This window comes from Terrapene carolina, unplaced genomic scaffold (assembly GCF_002925995.2).
Source record: "Terrapene carolina triunguis isolate 2854851 unplaced genomic scaffold, T_m_triunguis-2.0 Scaffold247, whole genome shotgun sequence".
NCBI lineage: Eukaryota > Metazoa > Chordata > Testudines > Emydidae > Terrapene > Terrapene triunguis.
The window spans coordinates 16,701,297-16,722,122 of record NW_020664598.1 but is presented as its reverse complement, the minus strand read 5'-3'; the positions used below and the strand labels follow the sequence as shown (position 1 = coordinate 16,722,122).

Here is a 20,826-nt window from a genome sequence, read left to right as displayed (position 1 = left end):
TCCTAGATCTGGTGGGGCAGTTGCCCTTCCTTATATCTTCTTCTCCTCGAAGACACTAAACATGAGAGCAATTATGAGCAAAGTCTGGCTTCTCCCATTTTTACATGTTTAGAGTGAGATAATTCTTGCCAAGAAACTGTGAAGAAAAGTAAAATATTAGATGTGTGATGTTGCCCAAAATTATGAAAATTTCCAAGCAAAACTTTGTGAAATAATTGTGACCACTTCTATAAATCTCTAAACAAGATATTAGGCTCTGTTAGGAAAAATATATATATGGCTGGATTCTCCTTTTATTTACTCTGATGCATATCAGAAGTAACTTCACTGAAGTCAAAACCAGTGTTAGTTGAAGGAGAATCAATCCAGTAATTAGTAAAAGGTGAATACTATGTCCTCTTCTAGTCCACTGATTTTCTTTCCAAGCATACTTCTGAATACTGTGAAACCTGCTAGTAATGCTCACAAAAAGATTTCTTTATAACAAGTGACTAAGCTTTTGTATGCTATTAGGATAGGTGACTGTAGTTACAATATCAGGTGACCATTTGCACAAGTTTCATTCTGCCACCTTCTTTGTAGGACTTGTGTTAATCATGCTACAATGTTATGACCTCCTACAGGCTTTTAGTGCTGTTAACATTTAAGATAGAATGTGCATCCTGTGAATTTTTCTAGCGAAACAGAGGGAAGAGGAGAGTGCTTGCTTGCAGATGATGGCAAATAAAGTTGTAACTTGCATGTGGCATTTACATGATCACAGATTCACTCAGGGTATGTCTACACTACAGGATTAATCCGAATTTAGATAATTCGAATTTGGGAAACAGGTTGTATAAATTCGATTGTGCGCGGCCACACTAAGCACATTAATTCGGTTTTTAACCACATTAATTCGGTGGTGTGCGGCCACACTACCCCATTACTTTAACCACAGTAATTCGGTGGTGTGCGGCCACACTAACCCTAATTCGAATTAACAAAATCGATTTAGGCGCTACTCCGCTCGTCGAGGTGGAGTACAGAAATCGATTTTAAGTGCCCTTTAATTCGAATTAACTGGCTCTGTAGTGTGGACGGGTGAAGGGTTAATTCGGATTAACGCAGCTAAATCCGAATTAAAGTCGTAGTGTAGACCAGGCCTCAGTGTGTAACGCGCACACCCTTCAACTGTAAAGACAGAGTTTGGATGCTAAGCTCCTCTCCTACGTAAAATGGTGAGTCTCAGCTGAGTATATCACAGACTGTCATGCTCATCTCTCAACAGTACAGCATGATTGCTGCTTTAAAGAATTTAGGATTGAGCCAGTAATAAGATGTAATTAAAATATTTCTGAATCCTGGGAAGGGGAGTCAGCTGCCATGGGGAATGGAGAGCTTATGATAAGATTGACTCTACTCTATCTGAAATATAGGGAAATGGAACAGCAATCCAGCCTTCTTACTTATTGATTATGATAAAGAACTCGTATTACCTTCCATCTTCAAGGAAAAACACTAGCATATAACAGTGTCATGCAAAAACAAACCATTAATGGATGCACATTTTTTTTTTCATTTTAATTTTCTGTGACATGTATAAAAATGATCAGTCTCACTCTTGCTCTATTTAGGTTCTTGTTCCATGCCCACAGTAGGGTGAAATCCTTGCTCTATTGAAGTCAATGGGAGTTATGTCATTGGCTTCAGTGAGGCCCGGATTTCACTCTTAGAGGTAGAGGAAAATTGTGTCGTAGTTGCTCAACCGTAAAATAAAAACAGAAACAAAAATAATCTTTGTGTTCAGACTGAAGTTGGTTTATTGCTCTAGTGAATTTGCAGCCAATATATAGCTCTTTCAGTTAGTATCAGGGCAGAAGGTTTGTAGAAATTTTGGTGGTGCCTAGATCGCCCAGAGGGCCCCCCCCCCCGAACTCTGTCCGCCACCTGCCTAAGGCTCTGCGAGGGAGTTTGGATGGGGGGAGGAGGTCTGGGGTGCAGGCCCTGGGGCGGGGCAGGGGATTGGGATGTAGGATGGTTAAGAGGTTGGACTCTGGGATGGAGTTTGGGTGCAGGCTCCGGGCTGGCGCAGGAGGTGGGGGTGCAGGAGGGGGTGAGGGGTGCAGGCTCGGGGATGGAGTTTGGGTGCAGGGTCTGGGAGGGAGTTTGGGGGCAGGAGGGGGTGCAGAGGAAGGGGGGTGCAGGCTCTGGGAGGGAGTTTGGGGACTGGAGGGGGTGTGGGAAAGGGGTGCAGGTTCTGGGAGGGGGTGGGTGGATGCTGGGGGGGGAAGGGACTCCCATCACATGTGGCTTCCTTCCTCCCCTGCTGCAGCCTGTTGCCCCTCACCATAGCCTCACTGCCCAGTGTGGGGCAGGAGTGGTGGCTGCTGGGAGGGGGGGTGGATCACAGGGTCAAACACTCACCGAAGCCCCAGCAGCTGAGTTGAGTGAGATCCACTCCAGATGTCTCCCGCCAGAAGCCCCCTTGGCGTCTCCTCCCGGGGGGTGCTGGGTAGGGTGACCAGACGTCCCGATTTTATCAGGACTGTCCCGATATTTCCTTGTTTGTCCCGCGTCCCGACCGATGTGCGGTCGGGACACTGGACAAACAAGGAAATGCTCCGGAGCCCGGAAGTGCTCGCGCCCCGCCCCGCCCCGCCCCAACTCCGCCCCCTCTTCCCCCCATTGGCTCCCTCCCCGAATCCCCGCCTCTTCCCCAGGCTCACCATTCCTCCTCCCTCCACAAGCGCTGGAGGCCCAGAGACGCAGGGAAAGTGCGGGGCCGGGGTGAGTGAGAGTCCGGCCTGGCCCCAGTGCAGGCAGGACTCAGTTGGGCGGTAGGGAGAGTAGGGGGGCGGCCCGCGGGGCCAGGCGGCGGCTGTTCTCCCCCCCGGGCAGCGGGACTCGGGAGCAGCCGCTGCTGCAGCTCCCACTGCCGCAGGGGGAGGAAGCGGCCGATGGCCAAGCTCGGCGGCTGCGGCTCTAGCGCCCGGGCCCGAACCCCCCGAGCCCGGGCCTGCTGCGGGGACCCAGCAGCGCGCACGCTGCGCCCAGCCCCTGGCCAGTCGCGTCTGGGCTGCTGCCCAGGTGGTGCTATCCCGCGGTGGCCCCGGGGCGGAGGCATCGGCAGCCCAGGCCCGTTCGTTCCCCTGCGAGACCTGAGCGGGACTGGGGGGCTGGGGCCTGCTGCCCCCACTCCGGGGCTGCCACAGGATAGCACCAGCTGGGCAGCAGCCCAGACATGACTGGCCAGGGGCTGGGCGCAGCATGCGCGCTGCTGGGTCCCTGCAGCAGGCCCGGGCTCGGGAGGTTCGGGCCCGGGCGCCAGAGCCGCAGCAGCCGAGCTTGGCCATCGGCCGCTTCCTCCCCCCGCAGCAGTGGGAGCTGCAGCAGCAGCTGCTCCCGAGTCCCGCTGCCCGGGGGGGAGAACAGCCGCCACCTGGCCCCGCGGGCCGCCCCCCTACTCTCCCTACCGCCCGACTGAGTCCTGCCTGCTCGGGGCCAGGCCGGACTTTCACTCACCCTGGCCCCGTGCTTCCCCTACGTTTCCCGGGCCTCCCTCCAGCGCGTGTGGAGGAAGGGTTGGGGTTTTTTTGCCCCGCCCCCTCCTGCCACGCTGCTCCCCCTCCCCCCATGTCCTGCTATTTGACTTGGGTGATCTGGTCACCCTAGTGCCGGGGGAAGGGAGGGGAGGGCTGCCAAGCACGTGTGTGCCTCCTCCCCCCACCCCCTCCTGAGGTGGAACGGCAGCCAGCTGCCTCAGCCTGCCACGGGCGCTGCTCTTGTGCTGTGCTGTAGCCGGCAGCGTAGGCAGGCGAAGGAGAGGCACCGCTTTCATTCAGGCAGGGACGCTGCGGGGGGGACGCTCCGGAGCCCGCGGGAGGCGTGCGGGGGGGGAGGGGCAGGCAAGGGCCAGGGGAGAGACCCAGCTCCAAACATTGGTGGAGCAGGGCTCCTGGCCCTGAATATTCCTTGAGCCTGGGCACCATGGGCCCATACAACTCACCGCCCCTGGTTAGTATTACTTTTGTTTTGTGTGCAATCAATCTCCCTTTAGGCCCACTGGGAAATTTGGCATGTAACACCCGACGGATGGCTGTTTTTGTTTTTTAAAAAGAGCAACCGGCAGATGTCACTTCCAAATGACCACTTAGTTGGGTTTTAAGAGTTGATCACTTTCGGTCTCTGCAATTGATGAGCAGGAGGGGCCCTTTGTTAACAGATCCAACCCCGAGACATTATAGAATGTAAGAATCCCAGTTTTGATTTCATTTAATTGTGGGCAGAAATTGGGTATGTTTGTAGAGGAGCTGACAAAAGTTGTTGTGCAGCCCACCCAAAAGTGCTAACGCCAGCTCTGGAGAAGTTTTTTTTCCTCTGTGTTACTTTGGTCGTGGTAGTTTTTGTTTTTATTATTTTATACTGGCCCCTTGTGCTGAGTGCTGTACAAACGTAACTCAAAAGTCAGCTCCTGCCTCAGAGTTGACAGTCTAAGGTCTTGATCCTGCAAACATGTATGTGTATGCTTGAGTTCAATGGGATTAATGACATCCTTAAAGTCAAGCACATGTGTAAGTGTTCATGGAACTGGGAGAAGACATGAAGGTGGGTGTGAAAGACAATGTGGAGGGAGGGGATAAGAATGACATTAACGTGAATGCAAGCTTGCATACATTAGCTCTGTCTAGAGTGCAAACTTTAAAAAAATATATAGTAAGGTAGGTGAACAAGAGATACTGATCGTAGACGAAGAGGGGAATCTCTGTAAGGAAATGGTGGGGTTTTATGGGCAAAAGAGGGACAGTTGAAAATAGGATCAAGATAGTTCCTTCCATTTGTTTAGTGCTGAGCTTGGTAAGCAGGAAGGCCTAGAGGCTGCAGTAGGAGAGAAATAATAATCAAGGAAAGACTGAGAAGGTGGGCATGATGACTATAGGAGGGACTCCACGGAGTGGCACCTGGCTGTTTTTCAGCACAGTTGTTTCTAGCATGGTTTCAAACACATTGTGGAGGGAGCTTCTGTGACAGGTCCCCAGGGTGCAACCAGGACTGTGGGACCCCTGAGCCCTCCAAAGCCACCAACCTGGGGTATCCCTCTCACACTGTGATGCTGATGTCAAGCTACATACCTCTGGCAGGTACTGCACTTACGCAGACATCCACAGGCAGGGACTCATCCAACAGAGTTACATGAATGATCTCCTAGCCACTCATGAACCATCAATAGGGGGGCTCCAGCCAATTCCCTCCTGCTTCCCAGTCTTGCATCCCAGAACTGTACCGTCTTGCCCTAGTCAGAAGCCTGGCCAGTGTACGTTTATTACCCCATTCGCCGTTCCCTCAATGTGCAGTGGGCCCACACTAGCCTTTGTAAACTAAGCTAAGATTTCCCAAGCACTTCAACTGTTTTAGGTAAAATGTAAAGATAGATTTTAAGTGATTATAAGTAGCATGCATAGAGATCAAAGTTGGTTACTTAAGAAATAAAAAAAATTCACAGTCTAAGTTCTACAAACTAAACAGGATTTGAATCAAGCACTGTCTCACCTTGACAGATGGTGAAAGCAGGTTACAGCTCGTCAGTACACAGGCTGGGACCACCCTTCCCCAGATCAAAGTTTTTGGTCCTCCAGACGTTCTTCCGGGTGTTGAGTTGGGGGTGGGGGGGGCGTGAGAGATGCAAGTGATGATGTCACTTCCCCTCTTTTATAGTTTCTTCCAGCATGCTGGAAAGATCTTTACTGGGACATGGGGATCAGGCAGTCCCCATTGGTCAAGCAGTCTCCATTGCATAGGTGGTCTCTCTGAGAAGTCTCAGGGATGGCTGTTGGGAGAGTGGATTCCCTTTAATGAGCCATCAGCACATGTCTGATGGGGTCCTTTGTTGCAGTTGAAAGGTTGGCTGTGGGCATCTCCCAACCTCACAACATATTTCAGTAACACATATAACAGTGCTTCATAACCTCACATGCAATGATAGCACATACCATTCAACAGGATATATCTATATCTATATATATATATATTGATGTTCAACAGATCAAGACTTTTAAAATGACACCTCACAAGGCACACTTTGTACAAAACATATCATAATGATATGATAGTGGTGAATAGGGGGGTTCCAGGGTGCTACTTTGTAATACAGCGTGTCACAGCCTCTTTATAGCGCGAGTGAAAAATACAATACATGATCTTCCACAGTCCTGCTCTGTTTGCAGACTGCAGAGAGCAGCCAATTTACTAGTCGCCTTGTCCACTAGTCACTGAAGGGTGCAGTGACTTTGATTATTCTTCCTCATCTCATCATGCCACTGTGGTAATGCTAAGTCCCCAAGCGCACTGATAGCAGGTGATATCATGGAGGCAAGGGTCAGTGACATCTTGATCTTTTGGCTTGGTCAGAGCTGTGGGAAGCCTGGCTGCACTACCAAGGATTACCCTGCCTGCTGCTACTGCTGAAACCCCTCCCTAAAGGGGAGTTCGACTGCTATCTTGCATCAGGATTCTCTAACATAGACTGCTGTGCCCACTTAATCTACAGGGCTCTGCAAGGACACAAGGATGGCACTAGCACAGGGGTAGGCAAACTACAGCCTGGGGGCCACATCCGACCCTTCAGACATTTTAATCCGGCCCTCGAGCTCCCACTGGGGAGCGGGATCCAGGACTTCTCCCGCTCCAGCACTCCAGCCAGGGAGTGGGGTCGGGGGCTTGCCCCGCTCTGTGTGTGCCGTGGCTCCACGCAGCTCCCGGAAGCAGCGACATGTCCCCACTCCGGCTCCTACGTGTAGGGGCAGCTAGGGGGCTCCGCACGATGCCCCCACCCCAAGCACCACCCCGGCAGCTCCCATTGGCTGGGAACCATGGCCAATAGGAGCTGCAGGGGTGGCACCTGTGGACGGGCCAGCGTGCAGAGCCACCTGGCCACACCTCCACATAGGAGCCAGAGGGGGGACATGCCGCTGCTTCTGGGAGCTGCTTGAGGTAACCACTGCCCAGAGCCTGCACCCCTGACCCCCTCCCATGTCCCAACCCCCTACCCCAGCCCTGATCCCCCTCCTGCCCTCTGAAACCCTTCGCCCCAGCCCAGAGCATCCTCCTGCACCCCCAAACCCTCATCCCCAGCCCCATCCCCATCCCAGAGCCCGCACCTCCAACCAGAGCCCTCACCCCGCACCCCAACCTCGAGCCCCCTCCCACACCCTGAACGCCTCATTTCTGGCCCCACCCAGAGCCCACTCCCCCAACCAGAGCCCAACCCCAATTTCGTGATCATTCATGGCCTGCCATACAATTTCCATACCCAAATGTGGCCCTTGGGCCAAAAAGTTTCCCCAACCCTGCAGTAGCAGATCCTGATGCAGGATTGGGACTAAGACTTTAGTTCACTTTTAATTAGCTTTCACATGCAGTTGTGGGAAACAATGGGCACTATGTACTCATCCTCCCTTCTGGTCAACCTCCTCGTACTCTGCATAGGTTCCCAATCCCATGTGGTGCCCTCCAGGTTGGAAGGAAGAATGGTGTTGTGGCACCTCGCATGCATGGAATGGGTTTATATGGTGAATTAATGTTGTTTCGATGGACCACCCATCACATTATTCCATTCTTGGTTTGGTGCATCCTTAATGTTTGAGTGGATTTTTTTCTTTGAAATCTGCTAACTCTTAAGGGTATCATCCTGTATAGATTAGCTGATCCCTGGCTGTATTCCCTCTGTGGTCACAAAAATCCACAGATTTGTAATTGTAATGTTGTCATAGAGAGGGGCTTCTATAGGGTGGAAAGGGAAAGAGTGTGGCTTTTCATCTCCCCCTTTGTGTTGGTTTGCTTCCTTGTAAACCATGCCAGGAGGGTAGAATATGTCCTATAGGATGCAGATATAGATTTACTCTTCCATTTTGATTGTTTATTTGTTAAAACCCAAACACAAACCAATTTTTTAAAAAGAAAAGATGTAATTGGACCATATAGCTCCTAACAGTCTATCCCAAAGTCAGTAGAATAAGAACATTTTGGCATTTTTTGTGGGGTTTTTTTTTTTTTTTTTTATTCTCAAGAATTTTTCATTCATTTATTTATGTTTTCCTAGGGCCAAATAGAAACAAATTTAGGGTGGAGAAAGAAACAGAAATTACTTATAATATGTTAAATTCTAACCCAAGATAAAATATAACTAAAAGGATTTATTAAGTATTGGTGTCTACAAAACCCACACCTTTTATTTTCATCTGTGTAGATTAAAGTGAATTTGGCACCCAAGTTTACAATGACAGGTGTTCCCAGACTCAAGAAAGCAGATATTAGTTTAATCATAAATTGTCTAACTGACATAATCGGCTTCAAAACATCCCATTTATTGTTAGTACATTACAAATGTCAGGTTCAAATGGGCTTTTGTATTGCATCCATACGCTATTCTGTTATTAAAACCAAAGTACCTAACTTTTTCATTGTTTTTGCTCCTGAATTACTAAATTAATACTAGAAATTCACATACAGTGCAAGTATGTGGCTGCACTTCCCACCAGATAAGACTTAAACTTTGGTCCAGTGTAGACTAGCTTTGGTGCACGTATCTGATTGTTTTCTGATTAACAGAGCTGATAAGCATTCACTGTGGAAGAAAATAGGCTTTTTATTGTGCCAAAGGCTGCCGGCATGACTTCTGCTTGACTTGGAATCCCTCGCTTGAGTTTTATGTGAAGTAATGTGGAAAAAATGCTCATGACCCCATGTCCATATATAAGCCTAAATGAGACTGTTAACTATATACTGGTAGGATCAATTAAACATCTGGGGAATCGGCCTAGCTCTGTTCCAGAGAATAAAAAGACGTGTTAACTAAACACATAGGAAGACACGGTTCCCTGAACTGAAGAGTTCACAGTTCATGGCCATGGCCCTTAGGCATATGCCCAAACACTTGGGCACGTACTTTACTTTACATATCTGAGTAGTGCCATTGAAGACGTGCCTGATGTTTGCAGATATTAACTCTTAAGTTCCATCTTAATTGGTGCATTCAATTTTACATTGTTTAGGATTTATTCTGTTCTATTCTATATAGGTTCTTATATTGCCCTTATTACCGTAGCATCTGAATAACTTCCAGTAACGCATTAAGCAATATGCTAAAACCTACAATAATTAATACACACTAGTCACGGTCTGATGCCAATGCCATGCTGACAAGAAGTTTGTTGTTTTCTTTAGTTTCATAGGTGTCTTTCTTGCTTTTTTGGCAGAGATGCATTAAAATCATTGCACCAAATTCTTCTTGTGATTGGGACAGAAAATAACCTCTAGGCATTAAAACATTACTCATGTACCTTGAGCTCCACCTCTTGGGTTAACTCAGTGTTTTACAGATACAATAATACAGATAATCTTCTCTGGAGGTGATAAAAATCTTTTGGTTAAACCCTTGCAAACATTTCTGGATCAGCAGCCATCCCTTGGAACATTAATAGTCAGTACATGATTAAAAGTGAAGTTTAATTATGAATTATTTTGCTGATCATAGAATCATTTGGGTTAGAATTGTCCCCTAGTGGCTCATCTGGAAAATTGCCCTGCTGACACACCCATTTTACATCATATAAAAGTATTTTGGTGCATTTCAAAAATGCCTTAGAGAGGCTTGATGTGATGATCAAATGTGAAACTTGCGTCATGCTCCCACCCCGGCTTATGTGGCAGGAGACTGTTGTATACGCCATAATGATGTATTGTTCGGTCAAAATATTTTTTAAAAAACTGACAAAAATAATAGACACAATTGTTGACAGACATATTTCCTATGTCTTTAATCAGAACATTTGATGGAATACAAACTTAGCATGCTATTTTGAAAAGACAAAAGAATATTTCACCAATGCAAACCACATAGAAATAGCATGACAATGAAAATACTATAACATTACACGCTATCCTGAAAGACCTCTTCTGGTGTTTGCTCATACGAGGTACTAATCTGAAAAAAACCTCTGTAGATTGCTTTTAGATTAGCCTTGATAAAACATTGTGCTGTACTAGTAAAGCACAGCATTTTATGTGCGGTATTGAAAATGAAACAGTGCTTTACAGCTGGATCTTTGCCAGCATAATGCAGGCTTTTGCAAGTGCCAAGGGAGAGGTTGGCATATAGAGTGCAATGTTATGCCATTTTCAGTGACAAGATTTGTGTTTTACGTTAGTGAAATATTGTATCATCTTTTCAAAATAACATGCTGAGTTGGTGTTGGTCCCTATGACAGTAATAGGCTTGCTTCCACCCAATGCTTTGGATATACACTTAAGGTAACACCGCAGACAGAACTGTTAGCAGACATAATTTTTGGCTGGTTCTTTTGTTGTTGCTGTTGTTTTTTGTTTTAACCAGAGCAAATAGCGTATTGTTCTGTAGTAACACTTTCTATATGGATAAAAGAAAGGAGAGAGGAGAAATATTATAAGTGGCTCTGTTTATACTTCCAGGAATGTGTAGGAGAAGCAGTGGTATGTGGCGAAGGAGTGAGCATTCTGTTGTTTGTTTTAAGATGATGAATTTAAGAAAGGTGGCCATTCAAGCTTCCTGTACAGTTGCTATATGTTGTATTAAGGGAGGAAATTAGTTCCATTCCTTGGTCTTACACATTCAGTTAATCTCAGAACCGTTTCCAAAATAAAGTAGTTTGTAGTGCATCAGTGAAATAATGCATCAGTGATTTGGTAAAAAGCCTTTTTATTCAGGCCCTTTGATCTCTGGCCATTTTGTTCCCTTCCTGCTTTTTCTAAGACCTGTTACTTTTGATCAAAGTAGCTGATTGCTGAGCCAGTTTTGTGTGGTTTTGGTTTTTTTAATATTTACTGTATCCCAGAGTATGTGATGGATTTTGTAAAAAATTAAGTATAGGATAAAATAATTGATTGGTTTTGTATAATTTTTGTCAGAACCTTAATTTTATGTTATCAACTGTTCAACCTTCCTACCCTTTGCTTGATCCAACAGTTACAAATGACTAGTTACGATTTTTTACCTCCAACATATTTTTTGGTTGTGTGTTTTTTAAAATTTAATTGTGTGTGTAAATTTGTTGTTGCTCATGAAAGACTGGCATAATAGGCCTGATCCAAAGTCCGTTGAAATCAATGTGAGTCTTTCCATTGACTTCACTGGGCTTTGGATCAGACTTAATGTGAACAGACATTAGCTTTCCTGTGTAACTCTGCTAACGCACCCTAATCCTGTCCTATCACACGCCTTTCCTCAACTGCAATTGGCTAAGGGCCTGAGCCTGCTGTGGATCACTTCAGCAGTCCTGAGATAGATTCCTTTAATGGATGGGACTGTTATGCAGAAGGAGAATTCTTTAAAACACACTTGTTGCCTGGCTTGATTTTCAGCCACCTGCTCTTCATCCAGGAGCTGATCTTCCTCCAGCCATTGGTAAGGTTGTGAGATAGCGCAGTTATGCTTGGCGTGAAAGAGAGTTAGAGCTGGGTGTTGTCCCCATACTGCTATCCCTTCAGTCCATTTTGTCTCACATTTCTCATGAAAGTAGACTTGCATGTATACCCAGACCCTACAGGAGCCAAAATTAAAGACATAATGTCAGAATTGGAAAACACAGGCAGTTGTTCAGTGGTATTGGAATTATTAATAATATTAGACATTATTAATACTAATGTGGGAAATCACCAGACACTAATTTAACTATTAATTCCTTTATTTAGTGTATGGGTCAAATGGTATTTTATACAATTGCTCTAAACATGCCTGACAGCCTAAAAACAAGCAGTCACTACACCCAATACAGTAACGAAGTATTCATAAACATGTGATCAGTATACTTACAGTTAGGCAAGACCTAGGGAAAACTATCTCATTCTGGTGTGCTGCAGTATGATCAGGTAGAGTATGACAAAGAATCTTCAAATTCATCATTTTTATAGCCTTTAACAAACAAATGATGTCACTGCCAGATACTGACTTCAGTTAAAACCAATTTGAGACTATTCACCCTTATTTTCAGTCTTAATCCAGATAAAATTGAGGGTATGTCTACACTGGCACTTCGTCGGCAAAACTTTTGTTGTTCAGGGGTGTTAAAAAAACACACACCCAAACGACAAAAGTTTTAATGGCGAAAAGCGCCGGTGTGAACAGCGTTTTGTCGGCAGGAGCACTCTCCTGCCAACAAAGCTGCTGCTTCTCACGGGGGGTAGAAGTTTTTGTCGGCAGGAGAACTCTCTCCTGCCAACAAACAGCAGCTACACTGCACGGCTTTTTGTTCATCAACATATTTTATATTGGTTTATAGTTTTATCTTCTAGGATTTTACACTTGTTTAACTCAGATGCAAAACGAAATATCTGTGTCTTGCAAATCAACTCGGAATTGAGAACACTTACCACTATACCCTTATGTACTAGGAATTAATCTGTACATACAGACAGAGCCAGATTACACTTTTGTGGGGCCCTAGGCCAGAGCAAATGGGGGTTCCTCCCCACCCCTTCCACCTGTAGTCCCCTCCTACTCGCCAGGTGCTCCTGCTGGGGAAATGGGGTCGGGGCGTGGGGGCTTGCCCCGCCCGCCTGGTGCACCTGCCAGGGAGCGGAAATTGGGGTGCAGGGGCTTGCAGGAGCACCAGGCAGGCGGAGCGGGGCAAGCCCCCACACCCCGACCCCATTTCCCAGCAGGAGCACCAGGCAGGTGGGCGGAGGAATAAATGGGTAGGAATAAATGGTAAATTTTCAGAATGGAGAGGGGTAACTAGTGGTGTTCCCCAAGGGTCAGTCCTAGGACCAATTCTATTCAACTTATTCATAAATGATCTGGAGAAAGGGGTAAACAGTGAGGTGGCAAAGTTTGCAGATGATACTAAATTGCTCAAGATAGTTAAGACCAAAGCAGACTGTGAAGAACTTCAAAAAGATCTCACAAAACTAAGTGATTGGGCAACAAAATGGCAAATGAAATTTAATGTGGATAAATGTAAAGTAATGCACATTGGAAAAAATAACCCCAACTATACATACAATATGATGGGGGCTAATTTAGCTACAACTAATCAGGAAAGAGATCTTGGAGTCATCGTGGATAGTTCTCTGAAGACGTCCACGCAGTGTGCAGAGGCAGTCAAAAAAGCAAACAGGATGTTAGGAATCATTAAAAAAGGGATAGAGAATAAGATGGAGAATATTTTATTGCCCTTATATAAATCCATTGTACGTCCACATCTTGAATACTGTGTACAGATGTGGTATCCTCATCTCAAAAAAGATATACTGGCATTAGAAAAGGTTCAGAGAAGGGCAACTAAAATGATTAGGGGTTTGGAACGGGTCCCATATAAGGAGAGATTAGAGGCTAGGACTTTTCAGCTTGGAAAAGAGGAGAGTAAGGGGGGATATGATAAAGGTATATAAAATCATGAGTGGTGTGGAGAAAGTGAATAAGGAAAAGTTATTTACTTGTTCCCATAATATAAGAACTAGGGGCCACCAAATGAAATTAATGGGCAGCAGGTTTAAAACAAATAAAAGGAAGTTCTTCTTCACACAGCGCACAGTCAACCTGTGGAACTCCTTGCCTGAGGAGGTTGTGAAGGCTAGGACTATAACAGGGTTTAAAAGAGAACTAGATAAATTCATGGAGGTTAAGTCCATTAATGGCTGTTAGCCAGGATGGGTAAGGAATGGTGTCCCTAGCTTCTGTTTGTCAGAGGGTGGAGATGGATGGCAGGAGAGAGATCACTTGATCATTACCTGTTAGGTTCACTCCCTCTGGGACACCTGGCAGTGGTCACTGTCGGAAGACAGGATACTGGGCTGGATGGACCTTTGGTCTGACCCAGTATGGCCATTCTTATGTTCTTATGACCCTGCTCCCCGGCAGGAGCCCTGGGCAGGCAGAGCAAGCTGGAGCGCGGGGGCACCCCAATTGGCTGGGGCCCCTGGGAACAGGCCCCATTGGCCCAGTGGCTAATCTGCCACTGCATACAGAGCCAGATACACACAGGTCACTGAATGCAGTTTCTATAGTGCCTGATTCTTACAGAGATGTTCAACTTTTCAGAAAGACATAATGTCTATGATTGCTCTCCCTCTGCAGAAATCATAGATTATATTATTTTCTATCTCTGCTCCTCCTGGCATCACAGCAGAGACAGAGTCTATGCCATCATTATGAATCTAGCCGTTCTTCTTACTATAGAATACTCCGTCGTGCCCCCCAGGTACCACTGCTACTGCAGTGCTCATCATTCCTGCAGGAGGGGGGAAGATGCGACTGATGGTCCTTATTGCCATCAATCAGGACTGAAGGGGCTCACATACAGAGCAGTCTTGCCCTGAAAGGCCATATCTGTCGCTGATCCCACTTTCACCTACTCCATTATAAATAGGCTTGACAGAATTGGATTTTTTATTTTTTTATCACTTCAAAGGATAATATTGATGTTTATTTTTACACTTTTTTTATTTTTATCAATTTAAATTTTCACAGTTGCAGGAAGTTATGGGTGTCACACAATAATTAGTTAATGAGTGTAAACTTTGAGATTCAAAAAGTTAAAGCTTTATAACTGCTAAAATACAATCTGTCAACATCATATGTCAAAATTTTACCCTTAAATCAAACTCTAATAAGTTATCAAGCAGCATATTTGTTACTTTGCCTATCTGTAAATTTTGATTATTATTAATGGAAATAGTTCTCATTGGTTTGTGTATGGTGAAATCAACTTTTGTTGACGTTTACTGAAAAAAATCGACTCATTCCAAGCCTAATTATAAATCAGGAGTAACTCCATAGAAGACAGTGGGGTTACACAAGTGTACCATTAAAATCAGGCCTCTGATATCTGATGATTTAGAGAGATTAACGGTCACTTCAGCATCTGAATCTCCCACAAACAATAACTTTAGGAAACCCAAGCTCTAGATGCAAAAAATTAGTCAAACCTAGAATTAGATGCAGTCAAATAACTTTTTGATGGCAGTTCTTGAAACATATATAAGAAAGTTGTCTAGAAAACTGGTAGGGTTATTGTTGAAATGACTTATACATATACCACTTTAGACATACCGCAGAACCTGAAACAAGAGACCACCCTAATGGGTAAACTCTGGGCTTAAGAAGCTGCCTCATGTTATCCTGAAATACTCCAGCTTTATTAGAAGACCACATCTGTTGAACAACTGAGTTTTCCATCCTTTGAGTAGTCACTTGCAACAGGTTTCACTGAATAGTACAGCACACAAATACCTGTACTTGATTTCAAAACATGAAGATGGTTCTTATATTACTTCATCTTGGTTAATAGTTATCTTTGCAAGACAGACACCATTATTCATTTTTCTGCTGTATGAGTTTAGTGTGTTGTCCTTTAGTGAAAAACAGTAGGCAATTGTGTTTTGATCTAAGCCTTTCAACCAGACTTCTAGGAAATAAAAGTAATGAGACGATAAAGCACTGGAGGGTTTTTTAATTTAAATAGAAAATTAATCTTGGAACTATTTTGTTCAAGTTTCCATATCATATATGCTCATTTGTATACATCCAGTTGTATAACAAATAACAGAAACTGTGGTGTGACAACATATTAATTGTGGTGCTGCTGTTTTGACGTGTAGTGTTAAATCATTTTGATTACTTGTTTGTTGCCCTTGTTATACACTGGGGCCATGTTTACCATTCATCCTGCTGGAAATGAAATAGTAATATGTTGGGGGGTTTTCCTCTCCTTCAGAATAACGAAATGGCAGAGCTGCAGAGAATACGGATGAAAGACGAAATTCGAGAATACAAATTCCGAGAGGCAAGACTTCTTCAGGATTACACAGAGCTTGAAGAAGAAAATATCACTTTGCAAAAACTGGTGTCCACACTGAAACAGAACCAAGTAAGCACAGAAAAGATTTTAGATGCTAGACTAAAAAAAATATATACAACACTGGTTGACTTAAAACTGCATAATTTGACCTACCTTAAATTAATCTGGTATGAGATTCTGCATATCTTGCTGGTTATTGTTAAACAGTCATTGTAAAATATAGTATTGGCAAACTAACACACTGGAAATCTTAGTAAAGTGCTGAATGCACCCGGAGGTTCCATGACAAATTAAAACCCCACTGCAACCAGCTGTAAACAGTATCCAGGATTGCTCTCGACTTAATATGTATGCACAACTCAGACCCACTTATACATATATGACATTTGGAAATGTTACTCTGAAAAACATAAATTTTTCTGTGGAAAATTTTATTGCTGGCGAAGTAATCAAGAAAACTATTGTCTTGGACAAAAGGGATTTGTTCCGCTGTCAGAAGTGCTATCTTGTCATGATAAATCAGTAAATATGCAATTCAGGTGATTAAACTGGCAATATTTTTCTTCTTTTAAACACATTCCAGGCCAGCACTCGTTTACAATTTATAAGGCAATGCCTTCATTTCTAACAGATTGTAATTGCTTCCCGCGTCCATAACATGCAGTTGCTTTTTAAGTCCTAACATGCTCAATGGGATAATTAAGGCTTTTATCAAGTATCCAAGATTACCACAGTTTCTAGAGGGAATTTGTTAACAAAGCTATCTTGCTCCTGTCAGATTTGCAGTACTATTTCATCTAACTGTTACAAATATTTTACCCATCCTGACATGGTGGTTGAAGCACTTAGAACAACAAGGTAGCACAACAGGGGACATGGAGATAATAGAAACAGATCCATACTTTCCTTTCCTTATATTGAGACACCATGACTTACACATTTCTAAAACTAAATTTCCAGCAGATTGTCTTTATCAGAGCGGTATTATCCAGGCCACTGTATTCCCCCTTTGAGGCACAAGTATGATTCTCACTAGCTTCATGGAAATGATCTGTACAGATCTTGGGAAAACTAGACCCATGAATGGACAGTCATAGTTTCCATCAGAAGAGAATCTTTTCACAAGTGTTTGTATCTTTTAGAACACTTCTCTTTTAATGAAAAGGAATAGCAGGGCCCCATAAAGAGGAAAAAATATTTGGCATATTTTGATTGACTTAAAAAAATCACAGTATTTTTGTATCAAATATTTTTTTTGTGTTCTTGTAACTCAGAAAATAGTTTTGATCTACAAGATGAAATTTCATAAGAGCTTAGTCTTGTATGTTCTTTAATTTATAAAATCATGTATTAGGTAGTCCTTGATATTTTATCATCACATCTTTTTAGGCATTTGGAAGAAGAATCCATGAAAAATGGCAATGTAAAAGTCAGTTACTGTTCACAGACAGTGCAAATCTCTCTGATTTTCATGAGAATTTGTGCTATACACAGCTTATGTTATGTGTATAATCAAGAAAATATAGATACTGGATTTTATTAATAGGGCCTGTGTTTTCAGGATTAATTTCCCTACAAAACAACAGCAACACAGATTTGTGACCTCCCAATCCAATTCTCAAAATCTGGGATAAACCCCAAACCTCCAGATTTTCAAAAAATTCCCAGTATAATCAGTCACTAACTTCCCTGAGCTGTTGATATCATGTCACTGAGCAATCTGAAGGTTCAAATTCTAAAGACTGCCTTCTCAGCCAGCTCCCAAATAAAAGTCCTTAACTGTCTACTGAATATCCAAGCCCAAAAGGAATTTCCTATACGCAGGGACCCATTCCTTGTATTATATTTAAATTCTGCTTTTTAAATATTTGTGTAGACACCGAATGAAACAAAATTCCAGACCATCCACTGAAGATGCAACTAGTAATGCCTGCCAACTAGTAATGTCTGCCAAATTTTTTACTTGAATTTTTTTACTTGAATTGTTGACTTTTTTCTTGAATTGTTTGACGTGGGAATTTTTCAACATTTACTTGAAAACCAAATTTCTCCCTCCTCCACCAAAAGATATTATTGCACTACTTAATCTGATTTATTTTAAAATCTGAATTTTACAAATTAAAAATATTAAAGGAATATCATCAAATTAAAAATCATACCACTGTATGTTTAAAGCTACCATTTTTACAAGTAGAGCTGATTGAAAAATGGAAATGTTAATGAATCTTTATCAAAATTTTATTTGCGTGAAAAAAATTGTCTGGTTCTATTTTATAATGAATACAAAAGAAATTAGTCAAAACATATTTTTCTCTTCCTTTTTTAAAGTTTATTTTGTGGATTTAACAGTGTGGTAGAGCTCTGACCTTGTCCCTATGGGTCCTGCGCTTCTAGGCAGTATATGCTAGCCTCAGTGGCTCTCTGTGACCCTCCACATAGCCCTTCTCTCTCTAGGGCCAGGGTTACAGTCTACTGAGCCCTTTTCATCATAAGCCAGCAAGGAGGTTGGTGAGAGAACTCCCACAGTCTCTGTTGTCCCTAGGGCTTGTTTTAGAACAGTTTAGCCTCCTGTCCTGACAGGGACCTGACTTCCCCTCCCAGGAAGTGTTCCTGTAGTGGTGGGTTGGGGGGAACCCGGGCCCGCCCTCTACTCCGGGTTCCGGCCCAGGGACCCTAATGGTAGCAGCTGTTGGCAGCCAACCTTTCACTGCCAGAGTTGCTACATTTCCCTGGGCCACTTCCCCACAGCTCTCCTGCTTCTCCCTTCTTCACCCTTACCTTAGGGCTCCCTTATCAATAAATTTCAGTCTGGCCTGCTACAGGACCAGAAGACCAGCTGTCAGTGCCCTAAAATGGATTCTGTATTCCCTGCTTGAACACTGCTACTATTATATTTTTTGGATTGTCAAAAGTTAACCTCTATTTTAAAATTGCTACCACTTGAGGACATCTGGCAGTTTTAAACAGGTTGGGTTATTAGTCTGTGCTTTCATTTTTAAAATAAAACCTTATTGAATAATTTTCATAAAACAAACCTATATGTCCCTACAGTATAAAAAACTGGACATGGAGTGATTACATTGGATAAGAAGTTAGATGCCATGGTGATAGATGCCTTAGAAATACTTATCAGTGATAAATCAAACAGTATAATTAACCTCTATCTATACGCAATGCCATAATAGACAAACGTTACTTATGATAACTAATAATAAAGCTGTACTTCCTAGTGTAGCTTCAGGTCAGTGACTGTTCTTGCATGAAATACAGTGGTGGTTCTCAACCAGGGATCCAGGGCCCCCTAGGTGACCCAGGGCCAGCTCCAGGCACCAGCTTAACAAGCAGGTGCTTGGGGCGGCCAAGGGAGAGGGGCGGCACCTGCGGCAATTCGGGGGCAGCAGGTCCCTCACTCCCTCTAGGAGCGAAGGACCTGCTGCTGAACTGCTGCCGCCAATCGGGGGTTTTTTTTTTTTTTTTTTTGCTTGGGGCGGCAGAAATGCTGGAGCCAGCCCTGAGGTGACCTCGAGCAGGTGGCCTCGAGCAGGGGGGCCTCCAAGCAGGGCCAGCATTAGACATGCTGGGACCCAGGGCAGAAAGCCAAAGCCCCACCGCATGGGGCTGAAGCCCAGGTCCCTGAGACCCGCTGAAGCCTGAACAATGTAGCTTTGTGGGGGTCCCTGTAGCATGGGGCCCCAGGCAATTGCCCTGCTTGCTACCCCCTAATGCTGGCCCTGGCTTTTTTATGCAGAAAACCAGTTATTGTGGCATAGGTGGGCCATGGAGTTTTTATAGCATATTGGGAATGGGGGACTCGGAAGGAAAAAGGTTGAGAACCTCTGAAATACAGTATGTGTCCTAATAAATCACCCACAGATTCTGATTCTCACCCCTTGAAAATGTCTGCAGTACAATATAAAACCGAGAACTAATAAAATGGGGTACATGCAGTACACCTTTCCTCATGAATTTTCTGAGCATGACGCTCTTTGCAGCTACTGGCAATGCCTGGTTTAAGTAATTTTTGGCTATTTAGTGCCTAGTTCAATCAGGCTAATATATGGCAGGTTTTTAAGATCCAAGTTTTAGTGTTATGAATGTTCTTTGTCTTGTCTAATTCAGGTTGAATATGAAGGTTTAAAGCATGAGATTAAACGATTTGAGGAGGAGACAGTATTGCTTAATAGCCAGCTAGAAGATGCCATCCGATTGAAGGAGATCGCCGAACATCAGCTGGAGGAAGCCCTGGAGACTTTAAAAAATGAAAGGGAGCAAAAGAACAATCTGAGGAAGGAACTCTCCCAGTATATCAACCTCAATGATAGTATGTACAGTAATCACATTAATATATCGGTAGATGGATTAAAGTTTGCAGAGGATGGGAGCGAACCTAATAATGATGACAAAATGAATGGGCACATCCATGGGCCTCTTGTGAAACTGAATGGAGATTACCGGACTCCTGCAGTTAGGAAAGGAGAATCTCTGCACCCAGTCTCTGATCTCTTCAGTGAGCTCAACATATCAGAAATGCAGAAATTGAAGCAGCAACTTGTGCAGGTAAGAGCTTATCCTAAAATCATAAAGACTTCCACATAATTATACCAGACTGTAATGCTAATGACTGATTTACTTGTCCATGATCCTATTCCCCACCATCCATTTTCCCTGTTCTTAAGCTTTCTGCCTAGGTGTTTTCTAATTTCCAGATCTCTCAAAAAAGTTCAGTTGAGAGAATGGGGTATATGCATGGCCTGAAATGATCAGAAACAAGGGGAAGAGAGGAGAAAGGGACCCAGCAGTGCTTGAAGTGTGTATGGGGTTGGGGGTAGGAGAGGAGAGTTCACAAGGGTTTGCAGATTTGCAGATCTAGCAAACACAATATGAAAATCAAGCCAGTAAACTGAAGGGCACCCTTTAAGCATTGTCTTACGAAAGCTGCTCCTCCCTGATAATAATAGACTTCGAGAACTGATGGGGGATAGGCATGGTTCCAGACCACTGGAGAAGAGTGTCACGGTTC

General features: G+C 44.0%; 1 protein-coding gene across 2 annotated transcripts in view; it reads left to right on the top strand.

The window, feature by feature from the left end:
• Positions 1-20,826, top strand: part of BICD1 (BICD cargo adaptor 1) — a 277,073-nt gene that overhangs the window by 172,264 nt on the left and 83,983 nt on the right. For both annotated transcript variants that reach the window (XM_026657537.1, XM_026657536.1), the window contains exons 3-4: positions 15,723-15,875; positions 19,926-20,363. In XM_026657537.1, coding sequence (XP_026513322.1) covers positions 15,723-15,875; positions 19,926-20,363 — 591 coding nt within the window. The remainder of the gene's footprint in view (positions 1-15,722; positions 15,876-19,925; positions 20,364-20,826) is intronic.